This window comes from Aythya ferina (genome assembly GCF_964211825.1).
Source record: "Aythya ferina genome assembly, chromosome: 13".
NCBI lineage: Eukaryota > Metazoa > Chordata > Aves > Anseriformes > Anatidae > Aythya > Aythya ferina.
Genome location: NC_140311.1, coordinates 8,935,128 through 8,954,996, shown reverse-complemented (window position 1 = coordinate 8,954,996; position 19,869 = coordinate 8,935,128). Strand labels below are relative to the sequence as shown.

Below are 19,869 nucleotides of genomic sequence, written 5' to 3'. Positions count from 1 at the left end.
TTCACGCCAACGGAACAATACCCCCTAACTGCAGCTGTAAAGCCTTCACTTACACAGCATGACAACCACACTACTGAAGCAAAGTGGACAAAGACATGACAGCGATGTCACAAACTATCTTCTAATCATATTTTTGTTATTAAGTAATACAGCTGTGGGTGAAAGAAACACTGAAAAAAATAGGACAGTAGTGTTGTTTCACGATGCAGATTTTACAGTAGAAGATGGTTATGAGTCTATATAATGTGATGTTACAGCTGCAAAGTTGGTAATTACTATCTAAAATGTTCTGAGTGCTTTTTTTTTTTTTTTTTGCGGAGGGAAAGAGGGATGTTTGCATGGATGCGAGATGATCATTAAGTGTCAAAGATTCCCAATCAAAAACTTAAAACTGTTTTGACAGTACTTCAAATTTTACAAAGATTTAAACAACAAAATTCCAATATTGGCTTTATTCAGTCTGCTTTATTTTTCCATATTGCATTAATTACAAATGACTGACAAATGATTTCCATTTCAGACAAACACTTCTTCATCACCTCTTCCTTATAGTTCCACATCATGCCTCTCCCTCTTCTCCTCTTCTTCGTCAGTCTTGCCTCGCAGTGCAGGTCCACACGACGCCTCCCTCTTCTTTCTTCCCCACCGGCTGCTGCTGCAAAGGAAGGACGAGACGCTTAGACCAACTCCTAAGCACCAACTCCTCTGCCTGGCGGATATGGGGAGCCCCGTCCCCGGAGAGAGCTCCCCACAGCACTGCCTGGCCCCTGGCTCAGCCCTGCCACCCTCCACACCAGACACCCAGACAGCCCCTGACAAAAACAGCGGAAATGAGCTTTTCTCACCTGAGGGACGCACAGCAGAGCTCCAGCCGGTGCTGGAGCTGGGCTCGGAGGCGGGCACCCTGGGCAAACGGTGCTGGGCAGGCAAAGCAGCGGCCAGGCAGGCTGCACCCCTGCTTACAGGGGGCTCGAGCCGCTGCCTGGACCGCAAAGTGCCCGGGACGCCAGGGCACTGGCTGGGCCCCAAGTTACGGGGCAGCCCTGGTCCCAAAGGCAAATGGAGGCTCCTTCTCTCCGATTCTGGGGCACCCTGATTACAGCGGGGGCCCTACAGGCACCTCCTGTCCAGGGCAGGGGACACGCACAGCCCTGCCTACAGGGCTGCCCCCCACGCCTCACCGCCTTCCAAGAAAGCCCCATGGAGCACGAGGCTCCGGCCTAGGCCCGACAGACGGGCTGGCCCTCCTGGCTACAGCACAACACCACGTCTTCAGGAGCCCAGGGAGACAACTCCGCGCCAACTGCGTGCACGTCACCCCAACCAAAAGCAACGCCAAAGGCGATGGGACTATGCCCGCCTTCCGGCCCCCTCCGATGGGGCAACACTGGGGTTGTTCCTGCTGGCTGGCTAAAGCAGCCGGCTGTGGGGGGGCGGGGGGGAGGGAAAAACTGATTTTTGCCCACAAATTACCTCAACATTTTCTTCAAAAAATTTCACCTTTGCCACTTCTAATTTACCTCGGGTTTTCCCTCAAAAAAATGCTCATTTTTGCCCACTAAGTTACCTCACTTTTTTCCTAAAAAAAATGCCAGATTTGACTCTCTAATTTGCTTCAGCTTTTTCTTACAAAAAAGTCAATTTTTGTCCACAAATTACCTCAGCATTTCCCTTCAGAAGAATTCCACCTCTGACAATTTTAATTTACCTCAGCTTTTCCCTACAAATATGCTCATTTTTGCCCACAAATTACCTCAAAAATTTCCTCAAAAAAAAAAATCCAGCTTTCTCCCTTCTAACTTACTATCTGAGATTTCCGAGGAAAAAAGGAAAAGGAAGAAGAGGAAAAAAGAGAAAAAGCCACCTTTGACCCCTGTCACTTACTTACTTCAGCTTTTCAGTGAAAAAAAAATGCTCATTTTTGCCCAAAAATTACCTCAACATTTTCCTCAAAACATTCCTCCTTTGACCCTTTTAACTTGCTTCAGCTTTTTCCTGAGAAAAAAAAGAAAATAGAAAAGGTGATATTTGCTCACAAATTACCTCAACGTTTTCCTCAGAAAAATCCACCTTTGACCCTTCTAACTTACTTCAGCTTTTCCCAGGAAATTAAAAAAAAAAAAAAGAGGATTTTTGTTTCAATTTTTCAGGTTTTCACTGATAAAAATGCTCATTTTTGCATACAACATTTTCCTCAAAACATCCTACCTGTGACCCTTCAATTTACTTCATCTTTTCCCTGGGGAAAAAAAAAAAAAAAACTGATTCTTGCCCACAAATTACCTCAACATTTTACTCAGAAAAAAAAAAAAAGTAAATAATAATGCTAATTTTTGCCCAAGTTTCTTCAGATTTCCCTTAAAAAAGAAAAATAAAAAATAAAGCCACTTTTTATCCTTCTAACTTACTTCAGCTTTTCCCTGAAAAAAAAAATTTTTTTTGGTTTTTGTTTTCGTTTTTTTTGTGGTTTTTTTTTTTTTCTCCCCCACAAATTACCTCAGTTTTTCCTCAAAAGTGCCATCTTTGACCCTTTAATTTACTTCAGCTTTTTCCTTGGAAGCAACGCCCATTTTTGCCCACTAAATTACTCAAACTGCTTATTCTGTACCCTCTAAATCACCCCAGCTTTTCCCTCCTAAAACGCCACCTATGCTCACTTTAATTTTTCTTAGGCTTTCCCTCTAAAATGTTCACGCTGCCCATATTACCTCTGATCTACCCTGAAAAATGTTCATTTTGTCCCAAGCCACCTCGGTCCCGATCCTTCTCCCTCCCGCCCCCGCCTCAATTATCCCCACTTTTCTCTTAAAAAATTACCCCGAAACGCTACGCGGCTCTCTAAGATAACCGCCCAATGTCCCTAATTAACTTGTGCCTTCTGTAACAGCCCCCAGCTCCTCACACGGAACGACTTTTTAAGGTTTATTACTACACCCCACGAAGCACACCCTGTCGACGGCCGCTCTCCTCAGCCTCCGCGACTGACAGGCGCGTGGGCGGGGCTTTCAGTCAGCGGCCCGCCAACGGGCTCGCGCGCGGCGCGAGCACCGCCCCCTGGCCGGCTCTGAGGGGAGCGGCGCGCTCCGTTCCCGCGCTCCGCGGCTCGGCGCAGCGCCGCCGTCCTGCGCGGGAAGAGCCCTGCAGCGCCCTGCAGCGAGCCGCGGGAAGCCGCGGGAAGCCGCGTCCCCGGGCGGTGCACGGGGTGTGCGCAGCCCCCCTACACCCCTGTATCCCCCAGCGGTGACGGGCCGTGCAGCAGCAGCCCCCCGCCCCCTCAGAGGGGCACACGAGGCATGCACAGGTGGCTGCTTGTTGTTACCTTGGTCTGCAGAATTGCAGGGCAAAGCATGTTAGTACCCGCAGGTCGGCTGCGTGTCAGCTCTGTGGGGGCGGTAGAGGCAAGGATGCTAAGCTGGGAGGTGATCTGCGCCTCCTAGCTAAAGCAGTGCCCCTCTGAAGCAAATTGCCAGTGCTCAAAGAGTTTAACAGTGTCCTGAGCCCAGGCAATTTTGTAAGCTGCTATTAAAGCACTGGGAAGGCTAGAAAGGCTAAATGCTTTAGGAGAAAGCAGGTAAGAGGTGGTTCTTCCTTCTCGCTAAAGGGGTTTCAACCAAAGCAGAGCTGATACTGTGTGAATGCTTGCCATGCTGCCATGGGCTTGCATTGCATCGGGGCAGTGTGCTTGCTGGGTCTTAGCCCAGGCTCTGAGCCTCGTCTTGTTCTTTCTGCCTGTGCTCAGGTACACACTGAACGTCCTTGAGGACCTGGGTGACGGTCAGAAAGCCAACGATGACATTATAATCATCCGGGTAAACACCTTGCAACAATGTTCTCTTCATCTGGTTCTCTCTTATGCACATATTTGTTTCTTTTCACATGAGGGCTCTGAGGTGGTCAGTATGAATTGTAGTGGGAATGGATCTTGGTCTGCAATCCAATTTAATTGCAATCATTTTGTCCAAGCACATTCTATGTTTGACTGTTTCCTTAGCTTTGCAAACAAAGCTACCATACAAGTTGGGGCCTGCAAGGCCACAATGCTAAGTGAGGAACATGTGCTTTGGAGACAGGTCTTCCTCTGACACAAACCTGCCCTTGTACAGGTTGCATGGTAGAAGCTGTCACCACATCGGAGCGTTTTTTGGCCATCGGGTGGCAGTCAGCCCCAGTGCAGGAGGGGACCGGCGAGGAGAGGTGGAGTGCCCTTCGGTCAGCTTCAGCTGCGTGCTGCTCTAGGGCTCAGTGCTTGGTGCTGCTCTGTGCTAGCAGCCCTGAGAGCAGGGGGCTGTGGCATGGAGGAACACCGAATGCCAGGGGTCTGGGGGCTGTGGGAACAATGCACTTGGATGGGAGAGCAGGGAGTGAAGTTTGTTTCTGAAATATTAGGGAAGTGAGGGTCAAATACTGATTCTCCCCCTCTTCCATGAAATTTCTCAGTCCTGAGAAAACTGAGGAACTGAGGCCCCTGCTTCTGCAGATTTTCTTGGAAAATCCTGGCACCCTCAGCTTTTCGTGCAATGAATCGATGCTTAGGGTGCTTCATGTAACAGAAACTTGGCATTGGTACTGACCATGTTAATTCTGCAGGAAAGGTCTCTGTGAGCAGACTTAACTCAGTGTACTCTTGGTGAGATTTCATCTCTGCAGGAAATCCAGATTTGCCAAGTGCAAACAGAGAATGTTGATTGTCCTTTGAGCCAGTCTGACAAAGGATGGGATTTGCCTTCGCTGCTGTTGTGAGCATGGGACGCATCCATTAAGCGCTGGCACACTGACATTGAAACCGGAGGTTGCTGGGCTGCTCCTAGGAGCCAGCATGGGGATGTGCTTACTGTAGAGTGGCCAGATTCTTCCTGCAAGGGGTCTGCACCTGGCAGGGGCAGAGGCAAAGGTTTAACCCATCAAGGTGTTTTATCTGGCCAGGAATATGTTGCAAGTCAATAATCTTGCAAAAGAAAAAGCATCCATAAATATTTAACGTTTTTGTACCAGCTTGGGGAGGAATGTGCCTTTGAACCTGTGCTGCTGTAGCTTGTAAAAAAACCTCCTCTGTACTGATGTGCCACTACAGGACATTTATTTGCCAGTTTAACAAAACTGAGTAACATTTTGGAGCAACTGTGCAGAGGATGGTAATTGAAGAGCTTGGGGGAAGGTCTGGACAGGGATGAGACTCTGATCAGACCATACTTAATCACTGGAGTGGAGGACATGTTGTTCAACCTTGACCCTACACCTTAAATGAAGTTCATCCCTGGCCATGTGAAGCAGCATTTGGATGTCATTGGGACATTCTAGCAGAGCATCACATAGTCCACATAAGGTTTTTTATAATATACCTACTGCAGAAATGGAAAATTGCCTTTGGGAGGATGGAGAAGGCTACTCTGTGCGAGAGAGGAAAGACAAGCAAATGACTGTGGCGGAGGCATCACAGGGTCTTGGCAGCATATCCTGGCAGCTGGAGGTAGGTGGCTTGAGGATACAGCAGTGGTGTGATGATACCATGTTAGAGATCATTAACAAAAGCAGGAGACAATTGATACAGACCATCCATGAGACACCCACGTTCTTTGCAGGGGCTAATGCATAATTCTGTTAGCTGAGGCTTGATACTCTGAGGAGCAGCTGAGAGATAAAAAGTTTTATTTTGTGACATTTGTTCCCACTACCCCAACACTGTTTCATTGTGTATAGTATATTAAAGACTGTCTTTGTCTCTTAACAGCAAGCATCCATATTCCATCTGTGGGAAGCTACCACATGTTCACAGAGACACCAATAGACTGAGTCTCTTACAGGGATTCCAGATGTGCTGAAAAACTTGCAATTTATTTGTATTTCAGCAGTACTCACAATCTCCTGTGCATGAACTGGACACGGGAAGACAGAAGAGCATGTGTGGTTGTGTTCAATCAGCAAGGGAGCAGAGGCTGCCCCAGGGCTGCGCTCACCAGCCCCACATCTCCAGCACAAGTCCCAGCCCTGTGCTTGCTAACATGAACTCTTTCCAAGCACATCAGTGGTGCCACTGAATCTTGACATTAGCATTTCAGAATTAATTCCTTTATGTTAAGAAAAAAGCCTATTTATATATGTGTGTATATATATATATATATATATATATATATATATATATATATATATATATAAACCTCCTGTAATGAAACCCACTGTGCATAAGCAGGTTGTGAGAAAATATGCCTCCACTTTATAATTTAAACACTGACAAAGCGTGGCCGACAGGGTGTCCTATCTCCTTGCAAAATACCACATGTGGCAGATGACTACCAGCAGGAAGACCTCGTTAGGGGGAGCAGGAGGCCCAGCAGCCATGCTGGTACCAGCTGCCCCACACTTGTCCTCGCTCACCAGCTCGGGTGGTGCCATGCAGTCCGTCTGGTCCCCTGGATGAGGGACACTGAGCACCGTCATGTTGTGGTGGCCCGGGAAGGCACAGTGCAGCCCTTCGAGTGCTCCCCTGTACGTTGCTGTCCACTGCAAAAACCAAAACATCTTGCAGTCGCACTTCCAGGGGTTGTGAGATAAAAACACATACTTCAGTTTTGGCAGTTCTGTGAACAAGTGGATCGGAAGGGAGCTGAGGTTGTTCTTACTCAGGTGGAGGAAATGCAGTTTGTTTAAGTAGGAGAAAGCAGAGTCTGAAATAGAGGATATTTGGTTGTTGTTCAGGTACAAGTTTCTCAAGTTAAGCAGATGTCTGAAGGTGCAGTCAATAGCAGTGATTCTGTTGGCTTCAAGGTGCATAGTCTTGAGCTGGATCAACCCGTTGAAAAGCTGATTAGGCAAATCACCAATGAAATTGTGTCCTAAATTTAACACTCCCAATCTGGGAAGCTTTGTAAAAGCACCATTCTGAATAATCCATATCCGATTCTTCCTGAGATTCAGATCATACAGGGCTTCCAGGTCCTTCAGGGAATCTCTGCCAATGGCTTCTATGTGATTGCCCTCCAGGGACAGCCTCATAAGGCTGGAGAGATTCCTAAAGGCTTGTGGGACATAGCGCATGTTGTTGGAGGCTAAGTCAAGTCTTTCTAAAGAGGGCAGGTGTGAAAATAGAAGTGGATGGATTTCAAAGATATTGCAATGAGACAAGTCCAGGCTGATGAGGTTTAATAGTCCTCTGAAGGTGTTTGCATGCAGGTAAGTGAGGCGCGAGTTCCTGCTGAGGTGCAGCTCTCGCAGCTTGCTGAGAGCATGGAAGGTTCCCGGGGACAGGAAAGTCAGATTGTTTCCATCCAGCCAGAGGCTGTGGAGGAAAGTCAGGTTCCTGAATGTGTTGGTGGTAAGAATCCGCAAATAATTATTGGAAAGGTTTAGAGAGACTGTGGATGGTGCTATTTCTCCAGGGAGGGATCTCAGTCCAGCTCTGTTACAGTGGATGATCTCTTCAGGTGCACATTTGCACATGCTTGGGCATGAATCAGAGAGATTCAGACTCAGTCCAGTCTTTGCTGCACAAGTAAATATAAATATAACGAGAAAGAACATGACTGGCCACAAGTCAGACACCACATCTAATACTTGACAGATAGCGGAGAAGAAGACAAGAAAAAGAGCATGTACCTTTTGGATAGGTGAACCACAAGCATTGCAGGAACAGTGGGGCTGTGCTTTTAGCTCACAGTGAAATTAAATTAGCTAGTTCTGGCTGCTGCAGACCGATGGGGATCAAGTCTTAGGCAGATAAAAGCTGATTAAGTGCTGTTGCATTGCAAAGAGCATTACTGAGAGGCAGGAAGATTTCTCTGGCAGGGTTTTTCCCTACCTTCTGCTCTCTGCAAACAGCAGCAGGTAATAGACTTCACTTGGGATCTGCCCGGGAGACCCTCCTGCTCCTGGATTGATCATGGTTCTTAGGACTGGCGTGGCAGTTTGCTAAAAAAACAACCAACCAACCAACCAACCAAGAAAAAAAACAAAAACAAACAAACGAAAAAAACTGTTGGGAGTAGGGGAGGGATTTGGGGGATTTTCCTCTGGTTTGGACTTCAACACAGGCAGTTTAGAGTGGCTCTCCCATCTGGCATGGGATGTGGGAGACTGTCACGAGCTGAGCAAACCTCACGCTCACTGCCAAACGGGAATATGCAGGGCAGTGCCGTTTCCTGATCGAGCAGCATCTCAGGATAAGCCCTGAGTCATCTCTGGGTGGCAAGAGATTAACCCCATGGGTGAAGCACAGAGCAACCCAGGGGCATGCTGCCCTTCTTAGGGTGCTGCCTGTCTCCAGTGGGTCTGAAAATGCCACTGAGCAGGAAGAGGTGGACTTGGGTCTATAAAACTTACGTCCTTTGACTTCTCCCTGGTTTTCATCCTATATCCAGAGTGCAGAAGAAAAGATTTTGTTTTAATTTACAAGATTAAATATTTTCATTCTCCCCATGTAGAAAATTGTATCTTCCCATTGTAGATAATTTGGAAAAGGAGCAAGCGACTGGACACACATGAGGATATATCTGAGCTCTCCTCAGGTTCCCATGCTCACATCAATCTTTTGCTGCTTCTGCTCTGGAGGAAGTATGAGGAACCTCAGGGGGCTGATCACTGTTGCACCTGACAGCCAGGGACTGGCAATCTCCTGTCTCATTATTTTACTTACAATGCCAACATGACTAGGCCTGGATGATGTGTCAGCAAGGTAAACAGTGACACAATTACTGCTTTTTTTTTTTTTTTTTTTTTTTTCCTCACTATTTTAATTTTTGTTTCCCCCCTCACTTCTCTATATTGGAGTTCTCAAGTTTTTGATGTGCTTGAAGCACCTTCTCTCAGCGCCTTCCGTTCAGATGCATTTTCTTGCTCATCATTTCTTGGTCTGCCTTAGTTTTTTCTTTCATGGTTTTGGATTTCTTTTCTCTCACCAGTTCCTCTTATGGTAATCAGAATCTGCTCTGACAACTCTGTCCAAACAGTGGCTAAAAAAACCACAAACGTATGATATGCCCAATGGTAAATGTTAAATGTACAAATTTGCAAACCCATTGCTTTCTATGCAGAAGCAGGTTAGGTTTGCCATATTGTTAGATCGCTGTGTTGGCTTCAGTTAGTTCTGTTTTCCTCTGCATTTTTTAAGCAACAACCCCCCAAAGAACAGTTTCCTCCTGGAAGCTTGGCTGGGACTGCTGCATTGTGTAATGGAGACCATCTTCCAGCTATAAACAACAACATTTACTTAGTTAAACATCTTTGTCTTGGTGTTACTGGGGTCCAAATGCTTGTTTTCACCCTGAGAGCAGAAGTGTCATGGCCTTGGCAAGTGGCTTGTCCTGGGAGTCCTGGAGGAAGATGCAAACATGTGCTGCTCACACTATCCGGATACTCACAACTGGGGCCATGCCAAAGGCTTTAGTGGATGAAATCTTCATGTTCTCTGCATTCCTGGCTCAGCTGGGACTGCAAAGGAGCCAGATTTCTGCTGGTCTCTGTACAGGATGAGTGAGCTGCTCCATGTCCCCAGCCAGGAATGGTCTGTCTCACTTCTAGCTGAAGCTTTGTAACTCAGTCTGAAGAAGATAGATCACTTCCTCTGGTGTCCTTTTTGTTCTACACAGGCTTTATTTCTGGTTTTAATCCCATTCGTGTAGCCCTTGTTTAAGCCCAGCTCTCTGTTTAAATCTGCTTGTTTTGCGATTGATTTCATATTTGAAATTTTCAGAGACCAAAAGTATGCAGTTCAATGGGTGCAACACATTTCCAAAATCACTTATGCGCTTGTTTTCCTTACTACTTTTAGTAACTTGTAAATCGCTTAAGGCCAATTATTTGAACAAACAATGTCATAGTGGATAATCTCAGTGTTGGCAGTACTATTGGCTGGACACAAACAGCTCATAAAAGAAATGCCTTGGAAACTTTCTGAATGCTAAATGTGGAAAGAGCTTCCCTCTTCCCTCTGAACTGCCTCTGCCACACTGCACTATAAGGTGCAACCAGACACTGAACTGCTTCAAAAATTGTTTTCCAGCAGATGAATGGGAGCAAGGCTCTTTGATAACATATTCTGATGAGTCCCAGCAATCTCGTCCCTGTGCTCACTGCTGTGCTGCTGCAAAGTGGAAAACTAGGGATTTCCTCAGGCCTGCTCAGTGCTTCCATGTAAAATCTTGGCTCCAGGAAATAAAGTGAAACACTGACTAACATCTTCCCTTTAAAAATGTTAGTAGTTCTCCATCCTGGCCAAAATACTGGGTTGTCAGAAAAAGAACCCCTGCCAGAACTGATTATGCTTCAGAAGTACCCGAGGCAGTGTTAAGACCCAGCACACCAAGACAAGGACCATGGATGCTGGGTGTGAGCAGGACTCAATGCCTCAAACATCAATTTTCAACTGGGGGCTGGTCACAGCTGCTGTCCTCCCTAAAGCCCCGAAAAAGATGTGACAGCAGCATTCTCCACAAGAGTGTTCAGAGGCTGGTGAGGAATGAAGTAGATTCTCTAATCTTACTCACAACATTGAACAATTAATCCCTAAAGAAACCCTTAAACAAACAAAAGTGGGAAGGAGGAATGCATTTAAAAGTTTATAGAGTGCTGGGGGAGCCCAGCTGCAGGCAGGATGGTTTCGGTGCGTGCGTGCAAAAGGCTTGTTGTCCATCATGATGCAAATGCACTGTCCAGCACGATGCAAACTTGTTGCTCCCAGGCTGTGTGCGTGCAAGGAGTCCCCTTCTCCTGCTGCTGCCCTGGGACTGTTTGTTGTTGTTGTTGTTGTTTTTCAGAGTTAGGGAATCCTGTTGTAAATCAGTACTGAAGGGGTTAGAGCCTTGCTGACCTACACTGGGAGATGTGTTCTGGGGAGCACATTTATGAGAGATTTTTCTGTCTCACTTTCTCCAAAAGAAACAAAGCCCATGAATATGGTCTGTATTTAGGTCCCATGTTGCTTTGAGAATTTGGCAGGCCGGCAAGGTTTAACCTCAGGAGCTGGCTCTGGTGGTCTGCTGGAGCAGTCTGATACGCTGCCTTTTTGGAATATTCCATCCCTGACAGAAATGCTTCCCTATGAAAACTAAGACCTGAGAATTGGAGTGCATTAATCCATGTTGTAAAAATGTGCACAGCTGATCAGAAGTTGCTCTTTGAACACCGTGTATATTTTTGTTTTGTTTTGTTTTTCTTTAAACACTTCTAATGAGCACTTCAGGTGTATGGGCTTGAGGGCAGAAAGGAAAACCTGAGTTTGCTGTAAGCATGAAGCAAAAATTCTGTATTCTCTTGACCTGTGCTCTTTTTCAGCTCCTTGATATAAAAGGCATGCACAGAATTGTTCCTCAAATATGTGCCCCAGGAAGTACTAGCTCCTTACCATTTAAAACCAAATAGGTGTTCTTGTGGTGAAAACTCCCACCTCTTGAAACTTTCCAATCAGATGAACAGTAAAAAGCTCAAAGACTCTGCCCTTGTTCTGAGCTCTGTGCTGGGTTCTGATGCTGCAGGTCCATGTGCTGGGCCAGAATGTGCATTTAGGAGCCTGGCTGCGGAAGCTGAACAAACATGACCTGCAAGCTCAGGAGGCATTAGCTCAGCTGCAGTGTTGCATGGCACAAGGCTGATTTATGCACAGACAGTTTGGGCATCCATATTGGGCATGCCTTATATCTTGCTGCTGCTCCTGTACTGGCAATGCTCAGAAATAGAGCCATAGAACCGTAGAGCCAGAAAGAGAGAAAGAGAGAGAGAGGGAGAGAGAGGGAGAGAAAGAAAAGGAAGGAAGGAAGGAAGGAAGGAAGGAAGGAAGGAAGGAAGGAAGGAGGAAGGAAAAAGGAAAGGAAAAGAAAGGAAAAGAAAGGAAAAGAAAGGAAAAGAAAGGAAAAGAAAGGAAAAGAAAAGAAAAGAAAAGAAAAGAAAAGAAAAGAAAAGAAAAGAAAAGAAAAGAAAAGAAAAGAAAAGAAAAGAAAAGAAAAGAAAAGAAAAGAAAAGAAAAGAAAAAAGAAAAGAAAAGAAGAAAAAGAAAAGGGGAAATAGATTTGGAAATGGAGTTTTTGCACATCACTAAATGGAGCTTTGGAGCAAGAACTTGGGGTCAGATAAGGAATCAGATACATTGGGCAATGCTGGGGGGGAGAAGCAGGGTAGGTTTTGGCAAAGGACAGCATGAGGTATGACCTACTAAGAGATATGGAGCCAGAACAAAGGTCTGAACCATTTTTGAGGTACCAGTAGAACAGAATAGACACAGCCAGTGTCTGTGAGGATCATAACTGCATCTGTAAGGGAAAACATTATATTTAAATCTAAACAGTCTGAGTTTGTTATCTTTGCAAAATAAACATTCTCATGCATTTGACTTTTTTCCATGCTTACAAAGTGCACTGGATGTTGGACGAAAAACAGAGTGAGATCTTCTAGAGGCCATTTGCATGCAAAACAGTTAGTAGCAAGAATTCCTAGCTGAGGGTGTCCTGTCACATACAGTTAGTAAAATATTGAATGAATTTGGATCAGAGTGAGTGCTGACCTTTCATGTAATTCCTTTGAGCGCCAGCAGTCCTCCAGATCTGAGGCGGGGTCTGTAGATGGACGATTGGCTGGCAAAAGGCGCATTTTTTTTGCTTTGCAGTAAGACAAGTAACTTTTGCACTTGTACATCCTGTATGCTCCTACTGACCTGTTTTGTGGATGTTTAGTTTGTAAAAAGGACAGAGTTCTTGCAGCGTGTCTGTAGAAGATGCATCATCTGTTTAAAACCTCTTGAGCAAAACAACTATGTCTCCTGGTACTGGTTGTGGTATGTATGAACTGAGCACAAATCTTTGTCATAAAGCTTTTTGGTTATGTCTTGACTTTTTCAACCCCCAAGCCCTTATGGGTATTACTGTTTCTTTTACATTTTTCTCTCTTTTTTCTCTCTCTCTTTTTTTTTTTTTTTCCTGAGTAATGCAAACTTCAGCATTTCAGGGTGTCTCCCCTTCTCATCTGCCCTTTCCATGACAACCTCACATGCAGGGATGGAGAAAATGAGTGAGAAAAGGAAGAGAAAGAGATGACACAAATCCAAACTAAAAATCTATGAAATTGGTGAGTGTGTGCATTGGGGAGATTCTTATGTATGCTGAGATGCCAGGGATGTTCTGACTTGTAAGTTGGTTAAACTTGGCTGTAAAACACAGTGCTCGAGCCTTTGGGACAGATGAGGGAATCTCCCATCCCATGCAGTGATTTGGTATTGTCCTCCCTCAAGATACCTGTGATGCTTAGGTCTGCTTCTGTGTTAAACCATTTCATTCTCAGTGTGCCATTTCCTTGAGATTCTTGAACTTTATTTCCCTTCCAGATTTTGCCCCAAGTACCGGCACCATGTCTTCCTACAGCCTGACAGTCCTGACTGCTGTCTGCTTTGTTGTTGTGTCCATGAAGCTGTAGATCAGCTGCACTGTGATAAATAAAATGCTGCATGGGATTCCCCTTTAAATAACCGTCTCTTTTTGCATAGACAATACCAAGAGCTGGACTGTAATATGAGGCAGACAAAAACAAAAGCTGCCAATTTGGGTGCTTTAACTCTTTTTCCTGCCTTAGCAAGTATCTCTCTCTTCCAAGAGAGTTTGCTGATGAGCATTTCCAGCATTCTTTGCAGTTCCTGCTGTGTGAAAGACACAGATGGATAGAAAGATGAGTTTGTTCTCCACAGCTTGCTCAGACCATGTTTGTTTTTGTTTTTGTTTTTGTTTTCTTGTTTGTTTGGGGGGGAGTGTTTTGGTTTTTTTTGTCTGTTTCATCTCTCTCCTAGGTCACACTGGTGTAAGCAGAGCCTGCTGGTTATGGAGCCGGTGATGCCCATTGCCTCTGGCGTGCTGCACAGTCCCAAAGCAAGGGCAGGCACTGGGGTTTCCCCCCAGCCACTGGGGTCAGACATCCTCCGCTTTGAATTAGCATTCAAAAAAGTGGATGAGTGGGGGTCCATCCTGGTGAGGGACCGCGACTGGCAGCAGCTGACACTGCTGACAGGGACTTCTGTGGCTGCCTTCCATCTGACAAGTGAAGCCTTGCCTGCAGAGCACAGCCCACATCTCCCCAGTAGATGGGCTGTTGCTGCAGAGGAGATCACAGTTGGGGTACTGAGGCTTCTGGATGTTTACTTTGCCCCAGTTTTCATTTTCCAGAAGCCCTCTTGGATGATGCAGGAGCTTCTTCTAGAAAGAGGCTGGGGCCAGGTGGAACATGAGAGGCGAGGGAGGAGGAAGCAGATGGAAAAACTTAGTTTTGTGTGGATGGGAAGTTAGTGTGATTTCACAGCCTTGCTGATCTGCTAACTTTGATTGTGTGCTACTCCAGTGCAGCCTCAGAGCCAAGTCTTCTCTCTGCCACGTGGATTTTTCCTGCTGTTCTCCTTGGTTTGAGCAGTGTGCGTGTCTTTTCATGGACTTGGGCAGTGCTTTTCCATGCTACTAATTGGGATACAGGATCATCCTCCTTACACAAGCAATGCTGTGATGTTCCCCTGCTTTCTGTTTCTTTATGTTCACATTATGGTCAGTTTTGCCAGTACTAACAACCTATTCCTCTCTCAAGTTTATTAGCAAGCACTGGGACTCTGTAAAGTGAGTGGGAATCCCCCTGCCTATAGAGGTACACAGATCCTAATCTTGGGGCTCTCACATCTTGCATGTACATGGAGGGGGGCGCAGAAGGGGACCGTGTGTGGGTGTATCCTCCTGGCCCAAGAACTGCTGGAGAAACCAGCTTTTGATATTTGTGTGAATTATTTTTTTTCTTGCTTGCTCTTTTTTTTTTTTTTTTTTGGTTGTCTTGTTCCTCTCTCCTGATTTACTGCATATGCTCACGTGGCCTTGGAAAGGGGGGTTCTCAAACCGTTTCACTTCCAAAAGGAAAAGAAGCTGGCAGGCATTCATATTTCAGTCCTCAAGTTATGTATGTTAAAGTCTCCCGGTGGGAAAATGGAAGATATAAGAGAGCAGAGAGCTGGTGGAGATACTTGTTAAGTGAAAACAGAAGAAAGAAGCATGTAACCCTAGAGCTACATCCAGACAAATTAGAGGTTTCACAGGTATGTTTTCTGTCTGTTGTTAGAACATTTCCATTGATTTTATACATTTTGTGGTAAGATGCCTCATTTTATCTTATGTAATTGTAGGAATGACTGTATTTTAGGAGTAGATTATAAGATATAAGTTGTTCACATGCAGAGGGGATAACGTTTTTATCAATGAAACCTTTTGTTATCAATAATGTAGCTAAATCAAGTATTAAATCAGATATAGAAGGCTTTGTGACTAGTTCTGAGATTTAAGCTTCCATAGGTTGAACAGAGGGGTTCAGAATAGAGTTAAGGGGGAAAGGAGACTTTATTTTTCCTTCTCCGCAAACAAACCCTTACTCTGTTTTAAGACTTGTTTGATTAAAAAATGTGGGCTTGTGATTCAGTACCTTAAATACCAGCTCACTGCAGAAAGCAGTATTAATATTTTCCTATTGAATTTTCATTATGCTGAGAAAATAAAATTAAAATTCAATTTTGTCAGTGTGTTCAGAGGAACATATTGCATATTTTGCATTACGGAAACAATAAGCGATTGTATACTAAATGGTTAATATAGAAAATATTTTTGAAATGATCAGTTACCCTCTTTTAAATGAGAGATCATTATTCAACTCTGTTGTCTTTACTTGGTCAAAATTTCTGTTGTTTTAAGGGCCCCATGAGAATTCTTAAATGCCTAAGTGATTCCATAAGGACTTAATTAAAAGGAATGGTCTTTTTATTATATACAGTAAAATACTTTGTCTGATTTCTTTATTGACTATAAAATCTTGAAGCTTGAAAAATGTTCTGCTTAGAGTACAGACTTGAGAGCCGTTGAACTGGAACAAAGAGATCTGTCAAAGGACTCTCCTATTTTAGCTGCTTTGTAGCCACATTTTTCCACACTGAAAACCAGTCTTAATCTTTCTAAATGAACGGTAAATACTGCTGTTAACTCTAGTGCTTGTAAGAACTGTGTATGTAAGTGTCTGTTGCTTATATCTACATGGAAAATATTTCTTTTCTGACTAAAAGCCATCACGGGGGCAAGAGATGCAGATTTGAATTGAGAAAGACTCTGATTGTAGGTGATATTTTGTAAAGACCATTCAGTGTCTTTGTATCTAGCCCCGTGATTTAAAAAAAAAAAAAAAATCAAAGCCTGCTTTCCTAATAGCTTTACTAAAAGGCTGCTTTCATGCCTGTGAAGTCCCAGGAGATCCTCAGGTGTGAACTACCTAATCCCCAGTGGCAAGTACTGCCTTTTACATTATTTTAACTGTACAGAGTGCTGGAAATAGAATGAGAAAGCAAAGAAAAGGATTACAAGGAGCTTTAGTGCTGCCTTTGGTCTCAGAAGGTCTTGAAGTATCTGCAGCTCTTGAGTCAATGATCTTTCTGCTCAGCTGGCCACAAAAAGCACCATCTGTAATAGCAGATGAAACCCAGCTGCTCGCTTTTCTGCCAGGCTAATTAAAAAGTGTCATGACCTCTCTAGTGCTAATTGTGTCCTGTTAGTGGGACAGAGGAAAGGAGTCCAACAGGGTTGCCTGGTATAACAGCTCTCAGATTCCTGACATCATTTTAAATTATTTTATTTTATTGCAATTCTGTGATTCCAGAACTAAGATGGCCGCAGAGTGTATGTCTAACACACGGTTTCTGATCTGCAGGTGAGCAATGTGATAGAAAAGTGCCACTAGCACATGAATTTCCTGCAGAAGCTCCCTTTCTGCCAGCACCAACATGCAGAGCAACTACTCTGTGATCATCACCACCAGAGAAACTCTCCAAGTCCTCTATACAATGCTGGCAAACTCATCGGCTGCATTGCGCTCTCTGCCTCCCTGCCCACTTGCCTCTTCAGATTACCAGTTTTCATTAATTCCAGCATTTTTCTCCGTGGTTTTTGTTCTCGGTTTGGTTGGAAACAGCATGGTAGTTGTGGTGCTCTGTCGTCACAGTAGCCCCAAAACAGTTGCTAATATCTACATTTTCAACTTGGCCTTGGCAGATTTGCTGTGCCTTGCCACGCTTCCCTTCTGGGCTACCTATTACTCACAGAAGTACAACTGGCTCTTTGGATCTCTCATGTGCAAAATCTCCAGTTCTGTCCTGTGCCTGAACATGTTTGCAAGCACATTTTTCGTTACATGCATGAGTGTGGACCGGTACCATGCTATTGTCCATCCTATTCGCTCTCAAAGAAGAACTCCACAACAGGCGTATTTTATAGCAACGGTTGTGTGGGGCCTTGCCGGTTTGTCCTCCCTTCCAACTTTTTATTTCCGTGACACACATTACATTAAGAGCCTGGGGGTGAAAGCTTGCATTATGGCATTTCCTCATGAGAATTATGCGAAATGGTCTGTGGGAACAGCCTTCCTCAAAAATGTACTCGGCTTCTTCATCCCCTTGACAGTGATCACAACATGCTACATCTGGATCAGGAGGCACTTGCTAAAAGCACAGAAGTTTGGGAAAAACAAGCAGAAGATGGACAAAGTCCTGAAGCTGGTGGCTGCTGTTGTTGTGGCCTTCTTAATTTGCTGGCTCCCATTCCACATTTTAACCTTTTTGGATGCCCTAGCTCATATGAACATTATTAACAACTGTGATGTGACAGGGATCATTGACACAGCACTACCATTTGGCATCTGCATGGCGTTTGCCAACAGCTGCATCAACCCTTTGTTGTACTGTTTTATTGGGAATCAGTTTCAGGAGAAGCTCCATCGCTTGTTTAAGCGACGAGTTTATCAGTTCAACAGCCAACAAGAAAGTTCTTCTTTGAGGAAAGGGAGCTGCTTCAGAGACACTGAGACCCCCGTGGGCAGGGAGAGGGGCCCTGAATCCTTTCTTTAGACACTGGGTTGTGACATGGGGCTGTGTCAGTACAGCTGGCTGCCCCTCAAGTGGAGACACGTTTTTCTCCAGTTCCTTTCATTTTTTGTCCTTTCACTCACCAGCTGTTTGAAGGAGAATGTGTTTTTTTTCTCATACATGAGGATTTATTCTTCCTTCCTTTTCATAATGAGCACTAAAGGGAAGATTCTGGCAAATAACTGTATTGATGGCATTTTAAATATCTGCTTATATGTGCCTGAGATCAGGCAAGTGTTTAATACAGAAAGATAAGATACACCAGAGGAACATTTCACCATAGCTACAACTGTGTAGGTGCTGAGTATTACACCCTGACTGCGCTGATTTTCTAAAAGAGATTCTCATTAGGGAATGTGTAAATAAAGCAGTGCAGATACTTCTGTACCTATCTGTAAGAAAATATTTGATCTTTATTATGTACACACACACACACATATATATAGTTTTGAAAATATATTGCTAGAGATAACATATGTTAAATGCATCAGATATACCTCCTGCTTGCTTGGGCCCAGGATCCTGAGAACAGGTGGAGACATGGATTTGCAAATTGCTGAAGGCGAAAGAGAATTAGTGGGGAAAAGTCCTACCACATGAATGTTTTTATACCTTTCTCATAGCATGTAACAGGTTTGCAAGCCGGGTAGTCCTTTCCTTTGGTCCACTGTGGTCACTTTTGACAGTAATGCCCTAGGAACAGTCCTGGTACACCAAGATCTGGTGCTACACGGGTGAGATAAGTTCCACACACTGTCCAGCAGCCTTCAGGGAAGGACTTGCTGATGGTCTGGACTTTTTGCATTTCAAATGTCACTTACTACTGTATTTTTTGGGTACTGTATACAAAAACCCTAAATGACTCTGTCTTGACACCCAGAAGCAAAACCATGGTGTGATTGCTAAGTCTTGCCCACATCTCAATGCATAAGCTTTCTCATTTATAAATAAAAGAAAGGGGAAAAAAGATTGTGGCAAATAATGACTCTATTTTGAGGTTATGTTTGATTATTTGAAATTTGCTTTTGCTAAAGAGATACTGATTCTAACCACCAATGTGGATCCTTCCAAAATGATTGTGTTTACTAGGCTCAGTATAAAAGAGGGATTTTTTAGCACCATGCTCAATTTCCAGCAGGCTGTCCCCATGCTGGAGGACACAAGGACCAAAAGATAATTAGCTTCAGTGAAATGTGTCCAAAAAGTTACCCTTGAAACTTGTCTAAGCACTTCTGAGTCCATAAATAAGAAATTATACATGCTGCCAGGGTAACAAGGAGTCTGGCCTCCCTGAAAATCCCAGTGCTGGCCAGTGCCTGGGAGCCTTGGGAACATGATGCAGGAGCCATGTATCACTCTTAGAGCAGGGGCATGTTGCTTTGCTGGTGCCCTTGAAAATAGGATTTTGCAAGAAATTTGGCAGTTTCAGAGTGATGTGGGAAGAAATTTTGTGCAGAACTGAGCAAAATGGGGCCTTCAGGAATATCCACTTCTCCCTGTCATGGTTTGGTGTTCTGGTAGTAGGGTATGCAGCTGGAGAGATGCTTATCCCAGAAAATGGAAGAGACGCCACTGTGTTTCCCCTGGAATGTTTTTGTTGAAAATGTTCCGACAAGCTAATAGTGTCTGGGGCGTTGGATATTTCTGGAAGGACAAACTGTTAATTGCTTAGCAATGAACACAACAACACAGTCATGCTACTGCAGAACAAATAATTATACTAATAAAATTACCAGGTGTTCAAAGTGGTAGGCTCAGAGGGGTAATAAGAGGTTGTAGAGCCTTTTTACCTTTGCTGCAGTACAGATTGGGTCAGTAATGAGCACAACTGTGCCGCTAATTGGCATCTTGGTAGTCTCAAAACAAAATACAAACTACATGAACTGACCCCACTCCTACCTGTGCTTCAGCTGTATCTGTTCTGGGCATAAGTACAGCTTATATATTTTCAACATGTCAGTTTGGACCTGTTCAAA

At 44.5% G+C, this 19,869-nt stretch overlaps 2 protein-coding genes and 1 long non-coding RNA gene across 10 annotated transcripts; 1 reads left to right on the top strand and 2 right to left on the bottom strand.

Annotated features, from left to right (window-relative positions):
- Positions 1-437: 437 nt before the first annotated feature.
- Positions 438-3,009, bottom strand: LOC311443853. Its single transcript, XR_014697545.1, has 3 exons — positions 2,949-3,009; positions 1,937-1,995; positions 438-655 (listed from the first exon to the last, which is right to left on the bottom strand). It is a non-coding gene; the product is annotated as an uncharacterized lncRNA (long non-coding RNA).
- A 333-nt stretch (positions 3,010-3,342) lies between these two features.
- AGTR2 (angiotensin II receptor type 2) lies at positions 3,343-18,862 on the top strand. Of its 8 annotated transcripts, XM_084534407.1 has the most exons (7): positions 3,343-3,571; positions 3,740-3,809; positions 5,349-5,467; positions 12,902-13,044; positions 13,757-14,595; positions 14,825-15,034; positions 16,684-18,862. In XM_084534407.1, exon 7 carries the CDS (start codon positions 16,757-16,759, stop codon positions 17,873-17,875), a length of 1,119 nt encoding a protein of 372 aa, XP_084390533.1. In that variant the 5' UTR covers positions 3,343-3,571; positions 3,740-3,809; positions 5,349-5,467; positions 12,902-13,044; positions 13,757-14,595; positions 14,825-15,034; positions 16,684-16,756; the 3' UTR covers positions 17,876-18,862. The 8 variants fall into 8 exon arrangements, with proteins under 8 accessions (XP_084390533.1, XP_084390535.1, XP_084390534.1 ...); XM_084534409.1 differs by lacking the exons at positions 5,349-5,467; positions 12,902-13,044; positions 13,757-14,595 and having other exon boundaries at positions 14,856-15,034; XM_084534408.1 differs by lacking the exons at positions 5,349-5,467; positions 12,902-13,044; positions 13,757-14,595.
- Positions 6,165-7,674, bottom strand: LOC311443807 (uncharacterized protein). Its single transcript, XM_084534317.1, has one exon. The coding sequence runs from the start codon at positions 7,513-7,515 to the stop codon at positions 6,253-6,255; it is 1,263 nt and encodes a 420-aa protein (XP_084390443.1). The 5' UTR covers positions 7,516-7,674; the 3' UTR covers positions 6,165-6,252.
- Positions 18,863-19,869: the final 1,007 nt, after the last annotated feature.

Coding starts and splice junctions, on each gene's coding strand:
- AGTR2 (XM_084534409.1), top strand. CDS start 16,757: ATGCAGAGCAACTACTCTGTGATCATCACCACCAGAGAAACTCTCCAA.
- LOC311443807 (XM_084534317.1), bottom strand. CDS start 7,515: ATGTTCTTTCTCGTTATATTTATATTTACTTGTGCAGCAAAGACTGGA.